Source organism: Callithrix jacchus, chromosome 5, assembly GCF_049354715.1.
Source record: "Callithrix jacchus isolate 240 chromosome 5, calJac240_pri, whole genome shotgun sequence".
Taxonomy (NCBI): Eukaryota; Metazoa; Chordata; class Mammalia; order Primates; family Cebidae; genus Callithrix; species Callithrix jacchus.
In genome coordinates, this window is record NC_133506.1 from 120478659 (window position 1) to 120497784 (window position 19126).

Sequence of the window (19126 nt, forward strand, 5' to 3'; positions counted from 1 at the left end):
CATTCCCCGACGCAACCGGGTCGCCAGCCGCACGGCCCCTGGGCAGATGCGCGCGGCGGCTGCGGCTCAGAGCGGGGAGCCGCTGCTCGGCCCTCCCCAGGCAGTGGAATGCCCAGAACTGGTCCCCTGGCTTGGGCATCAGCCGAGTAGGAGCTGGACGGGCAGTGGCATCGGGCAGGCCCTTCCCGCGGGGCGGGCAGCTCGCTTTGACCCAACCGCCTGACTCTGCTTGTGTCCTGGCAGCGATGACTCTGGGGCAACTCCGCTGCGGTGGCTAGCCCGGGGTATGCCAAGCGATGGTGGCACAGGGGCGGGAACTGGTCCGCACGCGTGAACTTAACAAGCCGAGGAGCAGGCGCGTGGCGGCGCTGTGAGGCGGCACTCCCCGATGACAGGCCGACTGGACGCCGCCACCTGGAAGGACCCGCCAGCCCAGGCCGGAGCAGGTGCGCGGCGGCGCTGTGAGGCAGCACTCACCGACGACAGGCAGGCTGGACGCCGCCACCCGGAAGGACCCGCCAGCCCAGGCCGGCGCCGGAGCTGCAGCGCCACCTGTAGGCCAAGGAGTTTTCTCCGGGAGGCGGGGGCCTGTGTGCACAGGTGCAGTGATGTCACTAGAGCCTGAGCAAGTGCGGTGACGTCACACGCGAGGGCTTGGCCGTTAGCCTCGTGCCTTGCCGTTACCAGTGAGGCTTGGCGGTGGTCGCTTGGCTTGACAGTTCTTACTTGGCTCAGCGGTGCTGCTTTCACCGATTGGAAACCGCGGGCTTTCCTCCTGGGAGGTTGTGGTCACTGCAGTAACTCGCTACTGTTGGCCTCCGGGGGTGGAGAAAAGCGGGGAGGGGCGGGGAGGGGCCGAGGGGTCTCGGAAGACTGCAGTCTCCGCCATGAGGAGGACATTTAGAGGTGGGCGCCCTGAGGACCAATGGCCCTCGGGCTCCCTCACCAGCTGGCGGCCAGACAGCTCGCTCAGCAGAAGGAAGCGTGAAGCGGAAATCTTCGCCCCGCCTCGGTACCGCGTCGACCCGGAAGATCTCGAGGAGCTCCACAGAGCTGCCTGGCGGGGTGACGTCCCCGGGCTGGAGCGCGTCCTGGTGCCCGGAGGCCCTGGCGTGGACGAGAGGGACAATGAGAATAGGTAATGGCCAGGCGAAGGAGGCGGTCCTGTCGGGGACCCGGGCTTTCTGGTGCCCACAGGCTCCATGGCACCCCGGATGGGGGAACCTTGGAAGGGTCGGGGGCCCAGGCCTCTCCGTGAGCCAGGAGCAAATATAAATGGTTATTACTATTGCAGAAGTGTTGCAGGCCGGGCGCGGTGGCTCACGCCTGTAATCCCAGCACTTTGGGAGGCCGAGACGGGCGGATCACGAGGTCAAGAGATCGAGACCATCCTGGTCAACAAGGTGAAACCCCGTCTCTACTAAAAATACAAAAAATTAGCTGGGTACGGTGGCGCGTGCCTGTAATCCCAGCTACTCAAGGAAGCTGAGGCAGGAGAATTGCCTGAACCCAGGAGGCGGAGGTTGCGGCCAGGTGAGATCGTGCCATTGCACTCCAGCCTGGGTAACAAGAGCGAAACTCTCTGGGAAAAAAAAAAAAAAGTGTTGCTCTACTTTACAGGAGTTTTCTTTAAAAATATTACACTTCTCAACTATGTTTGTCCATTTAATCAATGTATTCGTCAAACACAAGCTGAATAGCTATTATACATATTATACCGCTCAGGTTTCTTCCGTCCTGAAAAACTTCATATTTAGCTGCCCAGCCTGAGTAAGCCTGAGAGATTTAAAATTGGAGTATTAGGACTTGATCTCAATGGAAGCTTTTTCTCCCCCCTTTCAAAGAAAAGCATTTCTGGAGGTAGAAAATAGTAAAAGGTAAACTTTAACTGCCCTTTTGAAAATATATAACAGTCTTATGTACTAATATTAATCATTGGGAATGCCTGATTTACATGCATTATATAAATCTAAGTATCGAATAAAATGAGCCATGTCTGTTCATTTGAACCCTGAGTTTCTTCCTTTGGCTTAAAGTTTTTTTGAAAATCAAAGTAAGAATTATTTTGTTTTAAAAATTTGTTATGCTTTTTAATCTCAGCCCTCTTTATTCCATAGTGCTTTTAAGAACTAAAATGTACTTAAACACCAATCATATGATTAGAACTGCCCAACTGCTCTGGACCTGTTGTATACACCATATTCTACTTAACGTAAGGCACCGTGGATTGTTTGATGCCTATTATTATTATTATTATTATTATTATTTTTAGATGGAATTTTGCTCTTGTTACCCAGGCTGGAGTGCAATGGCAAGATCTCGGCTCACCGCAACCTCCGCCTCCTGGGTTTAGGCAATTCTCCTGCGTCAGCCTCCCAAATAGCTGGGACTACAGGCGTGCACCACCATGCCCAGCTAATTTTTTGTATTTTTGGTAGAGACGGGGTTTCACCATGTTGACCAGGATGGTCTCGATCTCTTGACCTCGTGATCCGCCTTCCTCGGCCTTCCAAAATTCTGGGATTACAGACGTGAGCCACCGCGCCCAGCCTGATGCCCATTATTTTATGTGTCAGTAAGAATTATTTAGATGCTGCCAATTATAGTTGTGATAAATTATGAATTGCAAGGAGAATCCCAATGTCAGAGTTGTTAAAATGTGAGAAAAGGAACATCTTCGAATGATAATACAGTGTTACTTTTAATCTTTAAACATACCTCAGAAGTGTGTGTAATCGTATTATTTTACTTAATCAAATTGTTTATGTTGTTAAGTAGTAGTATTATAAAAATTATAATATCTAACAGTTACTGGGGCGGCTATTTGTGCTAGGAACTGTTCTAAATGCTTTGCACAGATTCTCTTTTAAGCATCACAGTGATGCCCAGAACATCACTGTGGACCGCTGCTATTTTAATTCCCATTTTATTGATTAGGAAACTGAGGCCCAAAAAGGCCAACAGGAAGTGACAGATCTTAAAGTAGGATTTCACCTCGAGGTGAACTGAATCCAGAGGCGAAGCATTTTCTATTCAAATAAGCTACATTTCATTAACGTAGTGAATAATAAGAGCTGGTAAATACTGTGCTTTCTTCTCAGGAAAATTAAATACTTGTTTTAAAGACAGAGGACTAACATTCTATCCAGTGCTATGGATATATGTGAATCATTGTATGTTTTCAGATAGTACAGTACAATTTCCTAAAAAGCGTTTTTACTGTCATAGGACGGCTCTGCATTTCGCATGTGCCTGTGGACATCCAGCAGTGGTAGCTCTCCTGGTGGACAGAAAATGTCAACTTAATTGTTTTGACAGCAATAAGAGGACAGCTCTGATAAAGGTATATAGTGACCAAGTATTTCAGCATGAGATGGATCTGATTACGTGGAATTACTGAGAACCAGCTCGGCCATAGAGACTCCCACCCAGGCAGCACTGAAGGAAATGAGAGGCAGACGCCCAGATAGAACAGCAAAGTGGGTCTATCTGTGGGGGCCAGCAGCCTTCCAAACTGAGAGGCTCAGGGGCTGACAGCATTCCAGGCTGAAGGCCCCAGGGAGACTCTGACCCACGCAATTTAATCTCTCTGAACAGGTGATCATTATTAACAAACAGGTGTTCAGTATTTTCTCATAACACAAAACACACCAAGTAGGCAGCTGGTGCCCGCTTACCACTGATCAAACAACCTAAAATGTATTCTCCATGAGGGAGCCACTGGGGCAGGGTCAGATAGCTTAAAGAATTGTTTTAACAGGTGTATGATATTTACATATTGTCCTGCCACTTTGGAATGCCCCAAGTGGTTTTCTACTGCGGGGGAGGGGGGGGCGGGGAGCTGCTAGGTTTTCCTTGCCATTGTTCTTCCTAGCAAACAATATATTCTATCATACACTTAGCATTCACCAATATTCATGAACTTCACATTTCTCAACAGAATAAAAATGAATTCATCTCATTTAAATGTAACTCATTAGCAAAACCTCTATTTTGAATTCCTAGCATTTGTAATCTATTTCTTGGTCTAATAATGACAGGCCGTACAATGCAAAAAAGAGGAATGCGCAACTATTTTGCTGGAACGGGGTGCTGATCCAGACCTTCCAGATATCTACGGCAACACCGCTCTGCACTATGCTGTGCATAATGAAGACGAATCACTGGCAGAAAAACTGCTTTTATACAGTACAAATATGGAGGCAAACAATGAGGTATAGACCAACCAACTTTATTTTCAAACTATTCGAAATGCATTTGTTTTAACACTGACATATGTAGCTGTCAGTTTTCCATATTTGGAAGCTCAAGAACCCCCTGAATGAGAATATTTTGAAATAATTATCTAATATTTCAAATCTTGATACTTTTAAAGCAGCAGGAGAGGGCACAGCTTTCTTTCATGCACAGGTGGTAAATATTTTTGAAAACACTGAATTTGTAAAAGTTAAAATTTTTTTTTCTTTCCTATTTTGTTTTTTCTAATCTGTGAAAAGCAAAATTTGCCCTGGAAATAGACTTTATCTTAAAACTCCAAGAAAAAACATTTTTCAATAAATAGAAATCTTGCTGCTATTGACAGGTTCTAAAAAAAAAAAAAAAACATTCAAGCAGTTTAGCTCTCAGTGGCAAAGCTTAGGAGGGCAAAATGGAAAGGGCAAAAAAAGCCAGAAATATGGAGGCCAGCTTGGAGGTTAAGTAATTGAGGGAAAATGCCAAGGCGACCTTTTTTTTAATGTGTTTTGTTGTTGTTATTACTATTTCTTTTTTTCTAGTTTATATGTTTAGACAAGGTTTTCTTCAGTTTTGGGGATAATCGGATCATCGTTTTCAGTTTGGAAGAGAGTGGGTTGTGAACTTGCCAATCTAGGAGGACTCTGAGGAAACACGATTAGCTGTGACTCGGTGGTGATGAGTAGGAAACAGCCACTTAGATAAGCGTCTGCACTCAGCCCTCAAATCTAGAACGCCCTGACGGGAAGGTGGGCGAGGCGGAGTTTAGAAATAGCAAAATCAAGTTGGATTTTGAGTTTACTAGTCCCTGTGCTACTCCTACCTAGGAAAACTAAATGGAGTTTTTAGTAAATGACTGTCTCTTATTCTTTCCCCTTTTTGACAAAATCCTCAAATGATAAAGGGAACTGGTCATGTGGGTGAGAGAGGAGACTGAAGTAATTGTTGTTCTAGTTCTCAGCTAGAATTGTGCATCACAGTAACCTGAGGAAATTAAAACAAATCTACAAGTCTAAGCTCTTCCCTGAATACTTTTGATATAATAAGTCTAATGAAGCCTGAACAAGTTTATGTTTTAAAATATTTCCTTGAAGCCAGGTGTAGTGGTACTTGGCTGAAGTCCCTGCTAGTTGGGAGACTGAATTGGGAGGACTGCTTGAGCCCCAGAGTTTGAGTCTAGCCTGGGCAACATAGTGAGACCCTGTCTCTAAGAACAGCAGTAAATTCCTAAAACTTCAGATACAGTCCTGGTTAAGAGCCAGTGAATAGATAGGTGTAATATGTAAATGCCCATTCTCAGAAACTTAAGAAGTCTCTAGAGGAGTTGGAGTTTGATAGTGCTACTTCCTTGAAATCTGTCTCTTTTCAATACTATTATCCTGACTTTATCTTTCTTTACCTCTGGGTTGGGAAGTTAAAAGGAATATTATTGGTAATATCTCTCAGCTTACAGAATATCTTTTCCTTCCCAACATCATAGCCCTTCAGTAAGCAGAGGCTGACTGCTTTAGGATTTTGTCTTTGTTATCATCCAGGTGATTATTGTTTATTACAAACAGCTTAATCTTTATTACAAGCAGAGTTTTCTCGATTAGAGCTGGCAAACACTCAGCCTTTTTTTTTTTTTAATTGAAGCTCTGTTATGGACTATCTCAGTATCTCTGTTCAAGTTCACAGAGTTTTGAAATAATCAAGATGACAGTTTTAAGCACTGAAAACCATGAAATTAGTAAGAGTACAAATATTGATTCTTTTAATAATTTAGTTTCAGCAGTCATGTGGACTAATTATCCATTTGGTTAACAATCTAGGAAAAATAAATACAAGTAGATTTTAATTGAATAAATATTGGAAAAATTCTTGCAGTGTGAGTATTTTGAGCCTGTGAGCATTTTTTTTTTTTTTCTTTTTTAATTTTGAAGAAACAGGGTCTCACTGAGTTGCTCAGGCTGGTCTCAGACTCCTGGGTTCACGTGATCCTCTTGCCTTGGCCTCCCAGAGTGCTGGACTTGCAGGTGTGAGCAACTGTGAGTTTTAATAGCAATTTTTATTACATGTTGGGGGCTGATTTGTTTTGGTAAAACATCTGAAATTAAAGGAACTATTTTACATGTAAATACTTTACACACAACCATTTTGAAACACGTCTATAACAAGTATAAAAACACAAGGGCTGTAGTCAAAATGTGGACCACAGATATGTTTAATTTGCCTCCACAAATTGTGTCAATGTGTAAAATTTAGGAGACTCATGCACAAATCTGGATTTCAGGCTTCTCTTTAAGAATCAAGCCTGTTGTCCCTTGAGCCCATGTCACTGTTCGGTGTGCTGCGACTAGGTTGCCCCTTTGTATGAGGTATATGTTCTCTGGTTTGCTGCTGCGCCCACCTAGGTACTCACTCAGGTCACTTCCTTTGCCTTGGTAAGATTTGAGTTTACGGCTCCTGTCATGGCATATTTTGATAAAAATTTGAAGTTTTTCAAAATAGTTTATATTTGTTTATAACATATAGTCTATATTTTATAGATATCCCTTAGCAATGGGGTTGAACTTTAGGGTGTGGAAGTTGTTTTTTAAAAACTCTTTTGCCTTATAGCTACCACAAAGAGTCGCCTTCCCATTAGCATGCCTGTAAGCCTGTTTGGGTTATTCCTGGCTATAGGTGGCTGGGCTATTCATATTGCAAAAAAAATTACATTTTTCTCCTCAGCATTGTCCCTTAGAAATGCAGGTGACTTAGTGGCTTTCATTATTATAGAAACAATCCAGATAGATCGGTATTAGATAGTTTTATTGATAAGCCATTGTATTTGTATTTCTGATTTGCATTTTGCCTAAAATGAAAGATAGTTTTAAGAGGCAATAAATATGGAAACAAAATTAACAAAGAATTTTAACAGTAGATGTGCATTAGGGCCTTAGGATTATAATTAAGAACAGAATTTTATACTGTGCTTTCTGACATCTAAGATAAAAATCTCTCTTCTTGTAGTAGGAGAAAACCCGTGAGTCTTTTATTAATAAGCAATGGAAGTTCATTTGAAGCTGATTTCTGTAATTCACAGACCATTTTCTTAGTGACCCATTTGTAGTAGAAGGGCCTGATGCTGGGCACTGACATTGGGCATCTGGGATCCTGACACCATTGATAGAAGAGAATTAAGCAAGTTTGTATAACCTGGAGGAAACACCCACCTTTACTGGAACGCTCTCACCACTGTATTCCCGAAACTCTAAATCCTCAAATGTTAACGTTTGCCACAAAGAAAAGTATTGCCAAATAGGAATTAGGCAAAATTCAAGAGATTTCTTGAATACTGGATATATAATGTGATGTTTAATAATATTTCCCAAATGTAGATGATCATGGAATCTTCCTGTTGGGGTACAGTCTATAACTTCTGGTAAAGTAAATATTCTTTGGAATGAAGTTTAAGAAACACTGATCTAAAGGCAAACACGTTAGATCATTAATTTAGTAAAAATACTCGAAGCATTTACTGGTATGTCTCAGGGATTGGAAATATGGAGATAAATACAGAGACATATATAGTGATAAAGAGCCTGCCCTCCAAGAAGCTCTTGTTTACATGGGAAGCAATACCACCATTCCAATATTCCATGCTAAATGCTGTGATAGAAGCAAAGATTTTTGGAACCAGTAATATTTGAAGGGAGTTTTGGAGATTAGAGTTGATGTGGTGAGGCAGAGGAGGGTGGCCTCTAAGGGAAGGAGCAGCAGATGGGAAAACACAGAGGAGTGAGAAGGAAGAGGCTATTTTTAATTTACTTTCTGTGTTATACATTTAAGTCTATAGGATCTTATGTGAGGTTGCCAGTCCATTGAGAAATAAGAATTTTGTGAATTGTAAATTGTTGTTGGTGTATTACAGGATGACCTCACACCACTTCTATTTGCCATAAGCCTAAAAAGACAGCAAATGGTAGAACTTTTACTGGAGAGAGGAGCAAATTTACTTGCAGTTGATAAGTGTCAAAGGTATGTTCTTTTTTAAACCCCCAGTGTTGTTCTGGAGTGAAAACAGTCAAGTCAGAAATATTAAATTAATAAAAAGATTAATAAAATTATTGGGATATAGTAAAAAATATAAACACAAATCATCTGGTGGAAAACTATTTGGACTGGGCGACATGAACAGTGTATAGTGGGATTCATCTTCTCTTCTTATACTGACTGGTGTTTGTAATTTAATATTTTGGGTCATATGATCTTGTATTAGCTACAGAGGTCTCCTATTTATTAGTTTTATGGAGTGTGGACTTTATAATTTTTACTTTATGACTCGATACTGAATTTCTTAACCCTTTTATTGTAGTTTTTAATCTCTCCTTACATGATTTTCTTTTAAACATGCTATGTTAAGTAAACATGAATAGAGTTAAAAATAATTCTGTCTTTTGGATAACTCTTTGCTTTATTCCTTTGAAGAATATTAATGTTAGATTATCTCTACATGACTGTTAATTGCCATTACCAGATATGTGGGTTTCCTTTTTCACTTCTAATATATTTTGATGTTTTTTAAATTGGTATGGACAGAGGGAGAAAATACAGTTTTCAGTGGATAAACTTTTTCTTTCACGAAGACAACTTATAGGTGGATGATAAAGAGAAAAGAGTTAGGCTTCAGATTCACACAAAACTGAGTTTAAATTTCTAGCTTTCCCATTTGTAGGTGTGTGACCTTGGGAACATTACTCATCACCAAATATGTTTTTCTGTATTAAAAAGAGGATACTAATATATCCTTCCAGGGTTGTGTATGTAAGAAAGATTGTGTGTGCAGCATTTAATTCAGTGCCTAGCACATGCCTATCAGTATCAGTAACTGAAACCACTGTGACTACTAATATTACCATTTTTATTGATATTTTTGTTTTTCAGCCTGCAGATAGCTCTCTTATCTGACCCCTGGCTGATTTTGAATCACAGCCTATCAGGCTAGGGAAGCAGTGGTGAAATCTTCACTTAAATCTTTGCCTACTTTAGATAAGTGACCTCAGCATAGTTTCTTGCTCATCAGGGGACTGCAAGTTAGTAACTTCTACTGTGACATACCCCATTGGGACAAGAGACTTCCTCTTTGTCCCTTCCTTTTAGCCTTGGTGGTATTTACAAAGATGAACACTTGAGCACTCAAGATGCTAGTGTCTGTTAGTACAAGTAAATGTTTAATTCTACATGGATGGGCAAACTATGAAGTTGGTAAAGTATATTGAATAAGCTTTTTAAATAGCTTTTTACAGTTCCTAAGGGAGAAGTTATCGCTCTGTCATTTTAGAACAGCCCTCATTCTCGCCGTGCAATGTGGATCAGCAAACATAGTTAGCCTTCTTCTGCAGCAAAAAATTGACATCTTTTCTCAAGATATGTTTGGGAGGACTGCGGAAGACTATGCAATTTTTAATCGGTTTACTGGGTAAGTGTTTACATTAAAAGGCTAGTTAACACCAAATTGAGGTTTAAAATAATTATAATAATTGCATTGTATACATCAGGTGAGATTTTATAGTTTGGTTCAGGTAGTTTTGGAGTGGCAATGAATCAGTCCACGTCATTAGCCTGAAATCCAGCAAAAGGCCAAACTAGTTAAAAGTAGCAAAGGGTACAGGCTTCTTTATCTCAGGACTTTTAAGACCTTTATCCTTAGGGATCCCAGCATTGTCCATTTCATTCCAAGTGTAACCCCTATGCATGAGATAAAAAATAGTGTCACAGCTTAGGGTTTTCTAATTAGGTATTTGGGTCTTGAAATGTCCAGTTTAGCAGAAAATTTTGTACTGTCTTCTGGGAACTGTCTCCTCTACCCTCTTCCTTGAATTTTTTCAGAACCTATGGGGTTCTTTAAGTTTCAGAGGACAGCCCTCTTTTGCAAGTCAGAAGGAGGGAAGAAAAAGTTCACTGTAATCATCCTGTTGTTTCCGCTGTTGTTTCTGTTGCTGTGTCATTGCATTGAAACTGGTCCTGCAGTCCAGTAATGGTTGACCTTTGCCACCAGGATGCCCTCAAGTCTTCATGGTGATCCATACATAGATTTCAAAGTTAAACTTTTTTTGCTTCACATACATATGTTTATATGCTGAGGCATTGTTCCCAGCATCCTGCTCTGGCAGCTGAGCCTCCTAGCATTATCCACACACATAATGAGCCAACTGACCCTTCACCCCTCACTCAGAACCTAGGTGGAGCCAACATCTTAGCTTAGACTTAGCCAAGACCTTTATGTTAAGTTACCCTTTAGGCCCTCGGGTTCAGTTCAAATAATGTTGCAGAAAAAGATGAGTTTCCTTTTTTCATTGCTACCAGATCTGTACACTGAGGGCCCTGTATATCCAGTATAGTACCTTTTCTTAGATTGTGGAAGGTCCCATATTATCCTTCCCAAGAGTTGTGGCAGGAAGCCATCACCAGAATTCGGAGTCTCAAGTATGTTAGTTGGATTTAACAGAGCTAAGCCTCATTCATGACTCATGAGTATCCATGTATAAAAGGAGAGTTTTGTACTTGCTTCAGCAGCAAACATATACTAAAATCAAAACAAAATGCAGAGAAAATTAGCATGGCCCCTGCATAAGGATGATGCACAGATCTGTGAAGTGGTCCATATTTTGCACCATCACTGGAAGTTCATTTGACTATTTGCTGACTAGCTCCAAAGAAACGGTGTGAGTTAAAGCAAATTGGGTGTAACCTAATATTAAAATTGTGATTTTTCACTACAAAATATGAAATAAGGTGGTCTATGGAATGAGAATCAAGCTGAGTAACATGTGGGATGTGTGTGCAAATATATTGTTAGTATGTATCACAGAAATGAGAGAATGTCAACTTGCATCTCTTTCGTGGAACTGAAAAAATAAAAGTAGAATTTTGTTTTCCATGTCAGTTGGAGGTTAACATGGGGATTGAGCATCATTCTAACAAAGATCTGCCAATTCAGAGTTTGAGTCTGGCCAAGCTAGGTCTTGACATCTGTTAGCTTTCTGCCCTTAGTGTGATTGATGAGTTCAGTCATAGTGGACAGGGATGTTATCTAGTTTGATGAAATAATATATTTATAAGAAAATTTAGGCTAGGTGCAGTGGCTCATGCCTGTAATCCCAGCACTTTGGGAGGCCGAGGCGGGTAAATCACGAGGTCAAGAGATCGAGACCATCCTGGTCAACATGGTGAAACCCCGTCTCTACTAAAAATACAAAAAATTAGCTGGGCACGGTGGCATGTGCCTGTAATCCCAGCTACTCAGGAGGCTGAGGCAGGAGAATTGCCTGAACCCAGGAGGCGGAGGTTGCAGTGAGCCGAGATTGCGCCATTGCACTCCAGCCTGGGTAACGAGCGAAACTCCGTCTCAAAAAAAAAAAAAAAAAAATTTAGTTACAAACTATTAAATAGTTGTGATGCCCTGAATTATAAGCCACAAAGAATGGAACAACTGATAAGCAAAACTAGGACTTAATAACAGTTTCAGAAAACTGCAATGGGAATTTTAGATCCTCTGAAAAAATACACATTGGGAAATAGTTTTAGCAATTAAGTTCAAGAACAAATTATTTTATTGCTTCACTGTTTATTTGAGCATTTTCAAAACATTATTTCATTAAATCTTTAACAACCTAGTGAAATAAGCCAGTAAAATCCTTGCTTTTTAGAAGAATACATTGAGCCTAAGAGAAGCGACTTGTCAGAGAACAAGTAGCTTCTGGTAATAGAGCTAGGACACTTTCCATTATGTCAAGCGAATGTGAGTTAATTTATACTGAGCTATACTCCCTTCAATTTAGGAGTACTTCATCTGTTTTTTTTCTTTAAAAGCTTAAAGAAAAGTTGGTAGAACTCGCAAATTAGTATATAGGATAAAGTTCTGATATTAACTCTGATATTGTTTGAAATACTCTAAAAATTTAATATATTTGGTATTTTTCATTTGTTTTAAAACAGTAATTTCATTTATTACATTTTTATCTATAGCATTCAGCAACTAATTGCTGAATATAAGGAAAAACAGACACCTGAAAGTCTTCCTCAAAATAACAATCAAGGTAAGACTTCTGATAGTGAATTATTTTTGGTTGTCCTATAGATAAAAAAGTAAGAGTAAGGAAGTTTTGATCATGAAAAGCAGTTTTTTAAAAGCCCTGTGTGTGTAAGTTGCTTGTATATTTTTCTCTTAATTTCTTTCTTGGTAGGTTAGATTTCACAATTATTTAAAAAGTTAATTGCAGGTGATTTATTATCTCAAACAATCTTGTCTGAAAAAAAATTAATTATGGTCCCTAAAATCCTATATGCTATATTTGTATAAATAAGAAAAAGATATTTTTAAGTTAGTAAGTTGTATGTTTTCTTTATGGTCACATTATAATGAATTAGACTTGTTATTAAATTGGAACTTCTACTTAATGTTTTAAATAAATGGCTTGTGTTTAGTAAATGAATATCAATCACAGTCGACCCTTAATAACATGGGATTTAGGGATGCTCGATCCCCTCTGCATTCAGAAATCTGTGTATAACTTTTGACTCCCCCAAGAAGGTGACCAGCAGCTTATTGATAACATAAACAGTCAATTAAGCTGTGTTTGGTGTGGTGTATGTATTAATATGCTGTATTCTTACAATAAAGGAAGCTAGAGAAATAAACTGTTAAGAAAATGATAAGAAAAAGTAAGTTTACTATTCATTAAATGCAAGTGGATCATTATATAACTCTTAATCATAGTCTTCAAGTTGAGTAGGCTAAGGAGGAGGAGAATGATTGGTCTTTGCTATCTGAGGTGGGAGAAAATTTGCCTATAAAGTGTCACTAAAGTAACACAAAGTAGTTTCAAAACTGGAAAATCAACAATGCCTTTCTGGCACCATAAACAAATAGCAATAAGAACTGCAAAACGGCCAGGTGTGCTGGCCCACAGCTGTAGTCCCATACATTGGGAGGCCTAGGCGGGAGGATTGCTTGCATCGGGAAGCTCCAGACCAGCCTGGGCAACATAGTGAGACCACATCTCTACAAAAGCAAGTAAAAAATTAGCTGGGTGTTTTGGTGCACACCTGTAATCCCAGCTACTTGAGAGGCTGAGATGGGAGGATCACTTGAGCCTGGGAGTCGAGGCCGCAGTGAACTATGATTGTGATCATGCCACTGCACTCCAATCCAACCTAGATGACAGAGTGAGACCCTGTCTCCAAAAAAAGAAAAAAACCTGCAAAACATATCCAGTGTGCATACTAATAGAAAATTATTTTTAAAGATATCTACTGAGTGCAGAAGTCAGAAAAGCAATTCCTTGTTGAGAAGTACAGGTCATGTTACATACTTATAAACCAACAAGGTCTCACTATTATTGACTTTCCCCCTAATCTGAAATCGAATGAGGTATATTTACTTCATTAGAACAAGATGTGTTCTTCTACCTGCTGGTTAGTTATGATAACAAGAATTTTGTTAGCACAAGATATCCTGTTACCATTAGCCAAAAGATTATCATAATAAATATTCAAGTAGCCCAACTCTAGGCTCAACAAATTATAATAAAAGTATAAAAATGTTTCACAATAACAAGAATGCTACTGTGCTACTGAGATGTGATGCCTCATGCATTGGACAATCTGAATTGTAAGAGGACACCTTTATTTTAGTATATATTAATCGAAGAACTTCTATAAGTTAGGTTTTGCAAGTTATTGGAGACAAACATGAACTAGACATAGGTGGTCATAATAGAACTTTCTCTATTTAATTTCTGTGTTTTTTTTTTTCAACAGAATTTTCAAGAAAATCATTCACTTGTCCACTTAACAAATAATTATCAAATGTCTGTTAGATACTAAGCATTTTTTTCTAATGTTACACAATACAAACATTTAAAAATATAGCCAGGACCAGCTCAGTGGTGTGTGCCTCTAATCTCAGCAATTTGGGAGGGTGAGATGAGAGGATCACTTTAGCCCAGGAGTTTGAGACCAGCCTGGGCAACATGACAAGACCTCATCGCTACTAAATTTTTTTTTTAATAATAAAACATGAGCTGGGCACAGTGATAGGTGCTTGTGTTTCTAGCTACTTGGGAGGCTGAGGTGGGAGGATTTCTTGAGCCTGGGTGTTTGAGGTTACAGTGAGCTATGATCATGCCACTGCACTCCTGTCTGGGTAAGAGAGTAAGACCCTGTCTCAAAAAAGGAAAAAAAAAACAAACAAAAACCCAGGAGCTTGTTATCACTGTCATTTTATTTATTTGCTGAATTATTTATTCAGTGCCTACTACTGTGGGCTAGATGCCCTCTGAAGCGTATAATGATCATTTATTGTGTTAAATATGTGCCAACACTTTATGTGGTGAGGAGTGAAAGCTGTAAAACAGTGGGTAGGATTTAAGGTAAGCATGCAGAGAAAGTAGAACTTTACTAGGCAAAGAGGCAGAAGGATGATGTGGGCAGAAGGAACATCTAACAAGATTGTGTGTTTGGCAGAAGGAGCAGCAAGTGCAAAAGTCAAATGCTTGAATGAACTTTGCAGGGTTTATGAGCGGTTCAGTTTTGCTAGTGCAAGTCATGTAAGATGTGAATGGTTGGGAATGCAGTGAATACCTAAGGCAAGCTTACGACAGACATCTTTTTCTTTTTTTGAGACAGTCTCACCCTGTCATCCAAGCTGGAGTGCAGTGGCATTCTCTCAGCTCACTGAACCTGGGAGGTGGCCCCCAGGTTCAAGTGATTCTCATGCCTCAGCCTCCCAAGTAGCTGGGATTACAGGTGTGAGCCACCATGCCCAGCTAATTTTTATATTTTTAGTAGAGAGAGGATATTGGCATGTTGGACAGGCTGGTCTTGAACTCCTCGCCTCAAGTGATCCATCCCCCTTGGCCTCCCAAGTGCTGGGATTAGAGATGAGCCACCACTCCCTGCCCAGACTTTTTAATACTGTAGAAATGAGTAGATCTTTTCCTCTAGGCCGTGGGAAATTTACCAGGTGGAATGCTTTGGGCTGCAAATACCAGACCTAACAGTGGCTAAAACAGTACGGACCAGAGTTGTTTTGAGTGTTCAGTGACATCACAGTGTTTTGTTCATGTCTCTTTTCATAGCTGGCTAATTAGCAGCAGCTCCAAACATCATGCCCTTACTGACAATATCTGAAGGCTGAAAGGGTGGCTTTTGTTTACATGTTTCTTTCAATTAGAGAGAAGACTGGGAAGCATGCAGTGGACTTCCTGTAACATTTTATTGGCTACTACATGCTCATTCCTAAGCCAGGCACTGGGAAAGCAAATGTAATTACTGTGATAAGCTTAGAATAATCATTTCTTCTTTGGAGTTGGGAGGGCTATTGGCCTGATAAATATCCAAATAGACGTGTGTTTCTCCAGCAACACAGAGTAGGGAATCGGGTAGGGAGACAGCAATGTTTACTGTAGGGGTTCATTGGAGAATTGTGAGCTGGGAGTCACACAATTAGATTGGAGTATTAGGGCATTCTGGTTATGGTATAAAGCAGGGATTGGAAGCTTTTTCTGTACAGGGCTTTTTTGTGGTCTCTGTCATTCCTACTCAACCCTGCCATTGAAGTATGAAAACAGTCATAAATAACAGGTAAGCAAATACGGATAACTGAGCTCCAGTAAAACTTTATTTACAAAACTATAAGGCAGACTGGATTTGGCCCATGGCCTGTAGTTTGCTGACCCCCTCATATAGAAGGCAGCTAGAAGATAACCATATAAAGAGACAGGGAAACAAAAGAAGCATTTACAGTTATCAGAGCTATAGTTTCCTTGTCCTGTCCTCAGTCTAGTAGCAGTCTGTTGTGAGGTTTTCACCCAGCCCTGGTGAAATCAAGAAGATTAAGGAGCTCAGTTATTCATTTAAAAATGTTGGTCTCATTCTTGGCATGATGCTTTTTTTTTTTTATCTTGATAAAATTAGTTTATAAATATAGTCATAAGTAAATACATATATCGAGAATTTTGATTCCATAGCACAGTATTTGAAAGCAACAATTTATCTAGTGTGCAAATTCCAGGTGATATATGAAACTGATATATGCTTACTCTGAAGAGGTCAAAGTTCATCTCTTTTTTTGCAGTCTCCTTCCTGGTGAAACCTCTACTATTTCTTCTGCTAACTTTATCACCGTAAAAAGTATTCCAGTTCTGTTCATTCTAAATAACACAGAGAGGGAAAAGGTCCAATTTCTCTAGTATGGTAGGCCTTCAAGATTATTTCTGCTATGGCACTTCTTTGGATATGGGTCTGACTGATCTTGTCATCCTGAATGATAAGACGCGGCTTCAACAACAATCACAATAATACCCCCGGGAGGGGGGTTAGGGAAGAAGTGATTGAGCAAAAACAGTTCAAATGCAGTTATACAGCCAATTATTTCTACAACTAGAACCAGATAACCTGCTTTGCTTTATGTCTAATTAGGTGAAACAAAAGAATTCCTGTTTCCTTATTCATTTTCTTCAGTCATAACTAATATAGGAAATGACCACATCAGTTCCTTACTGATCGCTTCTCTGGAAACAAAAGAGCATTTTATACCTGATCCTGCTGTTGCCACTAAAAAGAGCGGAGTAAAAATTAACCTTCTTCCATCCCTCTTCATTTGGAAAACGATATTTTTAAGTTGGGGGAAGGGGAAGGGAAAGGGAATGCTGCATTCAATTTATAGGAAATAATACTCCCGCCACCCCAGACTCACTCTTTTCCATTCTCCTCAACTTCATCCACTTAGGGAGCGCTCAGTATGCTAAGGGCCCAAAAGCCTGACAGAGTCAAAACAGAAGCATCTCTGTCCAACTCTCGAAGCCTGGCACACGAGGCAGAGCGGGTCGCCCAGACCCAGGGGACCGGGCGGCGTCTCCCGAGCCTGCAGCCCAGGGCCGCAGGCGGCGCTGCAGGGGTCAGCCGGGGTCCTTACCCGCCAGTCCGCCGCCGCCGCCTCCATCACAGGCGTGCCCCTTCCTCCGCTGCAGGATGAAGTATGGGTTGGCTATCTCGGTGATCCACAGCGCGTAGGCCAGTAACACCACCTCGGGGTTCACCCACATGATCTTGGCCGCCGCGGGCCGGCGCACAATGGGCCCGCTGGTTGCGTCTGCACCCACCACCGCAACAGGCGCGCACTCCCGGACGCACGCGCGCCCAACCGCTCGTCTACTAGGTGCAGCGGCGGCCGCAGGCGACTTCAGGGGCCAGCCGCGGCGCCCGGGCCACAACAAAGCCCCAGCAGGCTGCAGGGGAGGACGGTGAGGATGCGGGTGCTGCGAGCAGAATCCTCCCCGCGGCCCAGACGCCCGCGCCTGGCGCTCCGCAGCCGGGCTCCCGCCCACGGCGGTGGGAGGAGGAAGAGGAGGAGGAAGGGAGCGGAAGGAGGAGGAAGTGGTGTAGCTCAGTCCCGGGATCCGGCTCCGCGGTGGGCAGGGCTGCGAGCGACCCGAGCGGATTCGACCTGGCGGTCAGGGCCGAGCTGGTCTGGGGACCCGAGCTCCAGGGTCTCTCCCGTCTCTACCTGCTCGAGCTCACGAAGACACCGCGCCTTAACACGCAGTGCCAGGACTGCTGGTGCCACTAGCTAAGCGCAGCTCGCCGCTGGAAGGACGCTCCGGACACTGGGAATGAATGACTACCACGAGGCTCACTTGGAGCGGGTCCTGGTTTCCACGGACTCGGTTCCTCCGCGGGCTCTGCGCGCCAAGCTGGGAAACTGCCGGCATGATGCCTTTTTAATTTATTTTACTTAAACTCTTTTTTTTTTCCGTTTAAGAAATAACATTAATAGTTGTTTTTTCCCTATAAAAGCCATGTTTAACTAGGAAATATAAGCATAAAACAAACGTGTGGCAGTGGAAATATAAAGCAGATGCAGAAAAGAGCAACAGTTAAAATTATTTAGTGATTATTGACTGTAAAAAGATAGGGGATAAGGAGAAATCTCAGATGATTCTCAGGTTTCTGGCTTGTGCCCTCGCCCCTAACCGGGACATGAAGGAGTAGGCAGTTTTCAGGTGTGTAAAGGAGAGCAGCAGGTCAACAGGCATGACTAGCATTTCTCTCAGCATTGTTATGTTTACTGGAATGTCCATGTAGGATATTTTTAGTAAGTAATTGGATAATAGGCATTTATGGCTGGAGATGGAACTCTGAGGTTGGAGATGCAGACTTGGAATAACAGGCAAAATCATAGATCTGAGTGAGTTTATCCATGATGGAAAAGGTATAGATTGAGCAGAGGGCCAGTGACAGAACCCTAGGAATATCAGCATTTCCCAGAGGAGTTAAGAAAGAAGCCTGAGCAGTGGCTAAAGAGAAAGAGGAGAGGAATCAAAGGGATGTTGTAAAAACTTACAAAGGTGAGAATTTCAGGGAGGGAGTATAAATTCTAACCGGTAAGATTACTAAAAAGTCAAGTTAACCTTTTAAAAGCTCTTCAGTGGGCCGGTCGTGGTGGCTCATGCCTGTAATCCCAGCACTTCGGGAGTCCAAGGTGGGCGGTCAGGGCCGAGATGGAGACCATTCTGGCAAACATGGTGAAACCTGTCTCTAGTAAAAATACAAAAATTAGCTGTGTATGGTGGCACATGCCTGTAGTCCCAGGTACTCAGGCAGCTAAGGCAGGAAAAGCACTTGAACCCAGGGGGTGGAGGTTACAGTGAGCAAAGACCCTGCCACTGCATTCCAGCCTGACAACAGAGTAAGACTCTGTCTCAAAACAAAAACAAAACAGAGAGAAAAGCTTTTCAGTTATACTCTCTTCTAAAGAACAATCATAGAGTTGCAGGGTTGACTGATGACATAATCAGTACTTCTGGGGTTCAAATGTGGAAGAATACACCTACCAAGGTCCTATCTGACTTTGTAACTGCAGCAG

General features: G+C 41.7%; 1 protein-coding gene, 1 long non-coding RNA gene and 1 other non-coding gene across 12 annotated transcripts in view; 2 read left to right on the plus strand and 1 right to left on the minus strand.

Moving 5' to 3' along the window:
* The first annotated feature begins 682 nt into the window (after positions 1 to 682).
* LOC100395099 (coiled-coil domain-containing protein 144A) overlaps positions 683 to 19126 on the plus strand; it is a 117405-nt gene continuing 98961 nt past the window's right edge. For 9 of the 10 annotated variants that reach the window (XR_013535930.1, XR_013535928.1, XR_013535931.1 and 6 more), the window contains exons 1-7: positions 683 to 1138; positions 3229 to 3343; positions 4041 to 4214; positions 6156 to 6248; positions 8129 to 8235; positions 9539 to 9676; positions 12226 to 12296. Coding sequence is in view for 5 of the 10 variants with exons in the window: in XM_078374367.1 (XP_078230493.1) it covers positions 888 to 1138; positions 3229 to 3343; positions 4041 to 4214; positions 6156 to 6248; positions 8129 to 8235; positions 9539 to 9676; positions 12226 to 12296 (949 nt within the window). In the remaining 5 variants the exon portion in view is untranslated. The remainder of the gene's footprint in view (positions 1139 to 3228; positions 3344 to 4040; positions 4215 to 6155; positions 6249 to 8128; positions 8236 to 9538; positions 9677 to 12225; positions 12297 to 19126) is intronic. The other variant, XM_078374369.1, reaches the window with a different exon arrangement.
* On the plus strand, positions 10764 to 10868 carry LOC118154255 (U6 spliceosomal RNA). The gene has a single exon (XR_004744141.1). It is a non-coding gene; the product is annotated as a U6 spliceosomal RNA (small nuclear RNA).
* On the minus strand, positions 12429 to 17591 carry LOC144582690 (uncharacterized). Its single transcript, XR_013535938.1, has 2 exons — positions 17177 to 17591; positions 12429 to 16412 (listed from the first exon to the last, which is right to left on the minus strand). It is a non-coding gene; the product is annotated as an uncharacterized LOC144582690 (long non-coding RNA).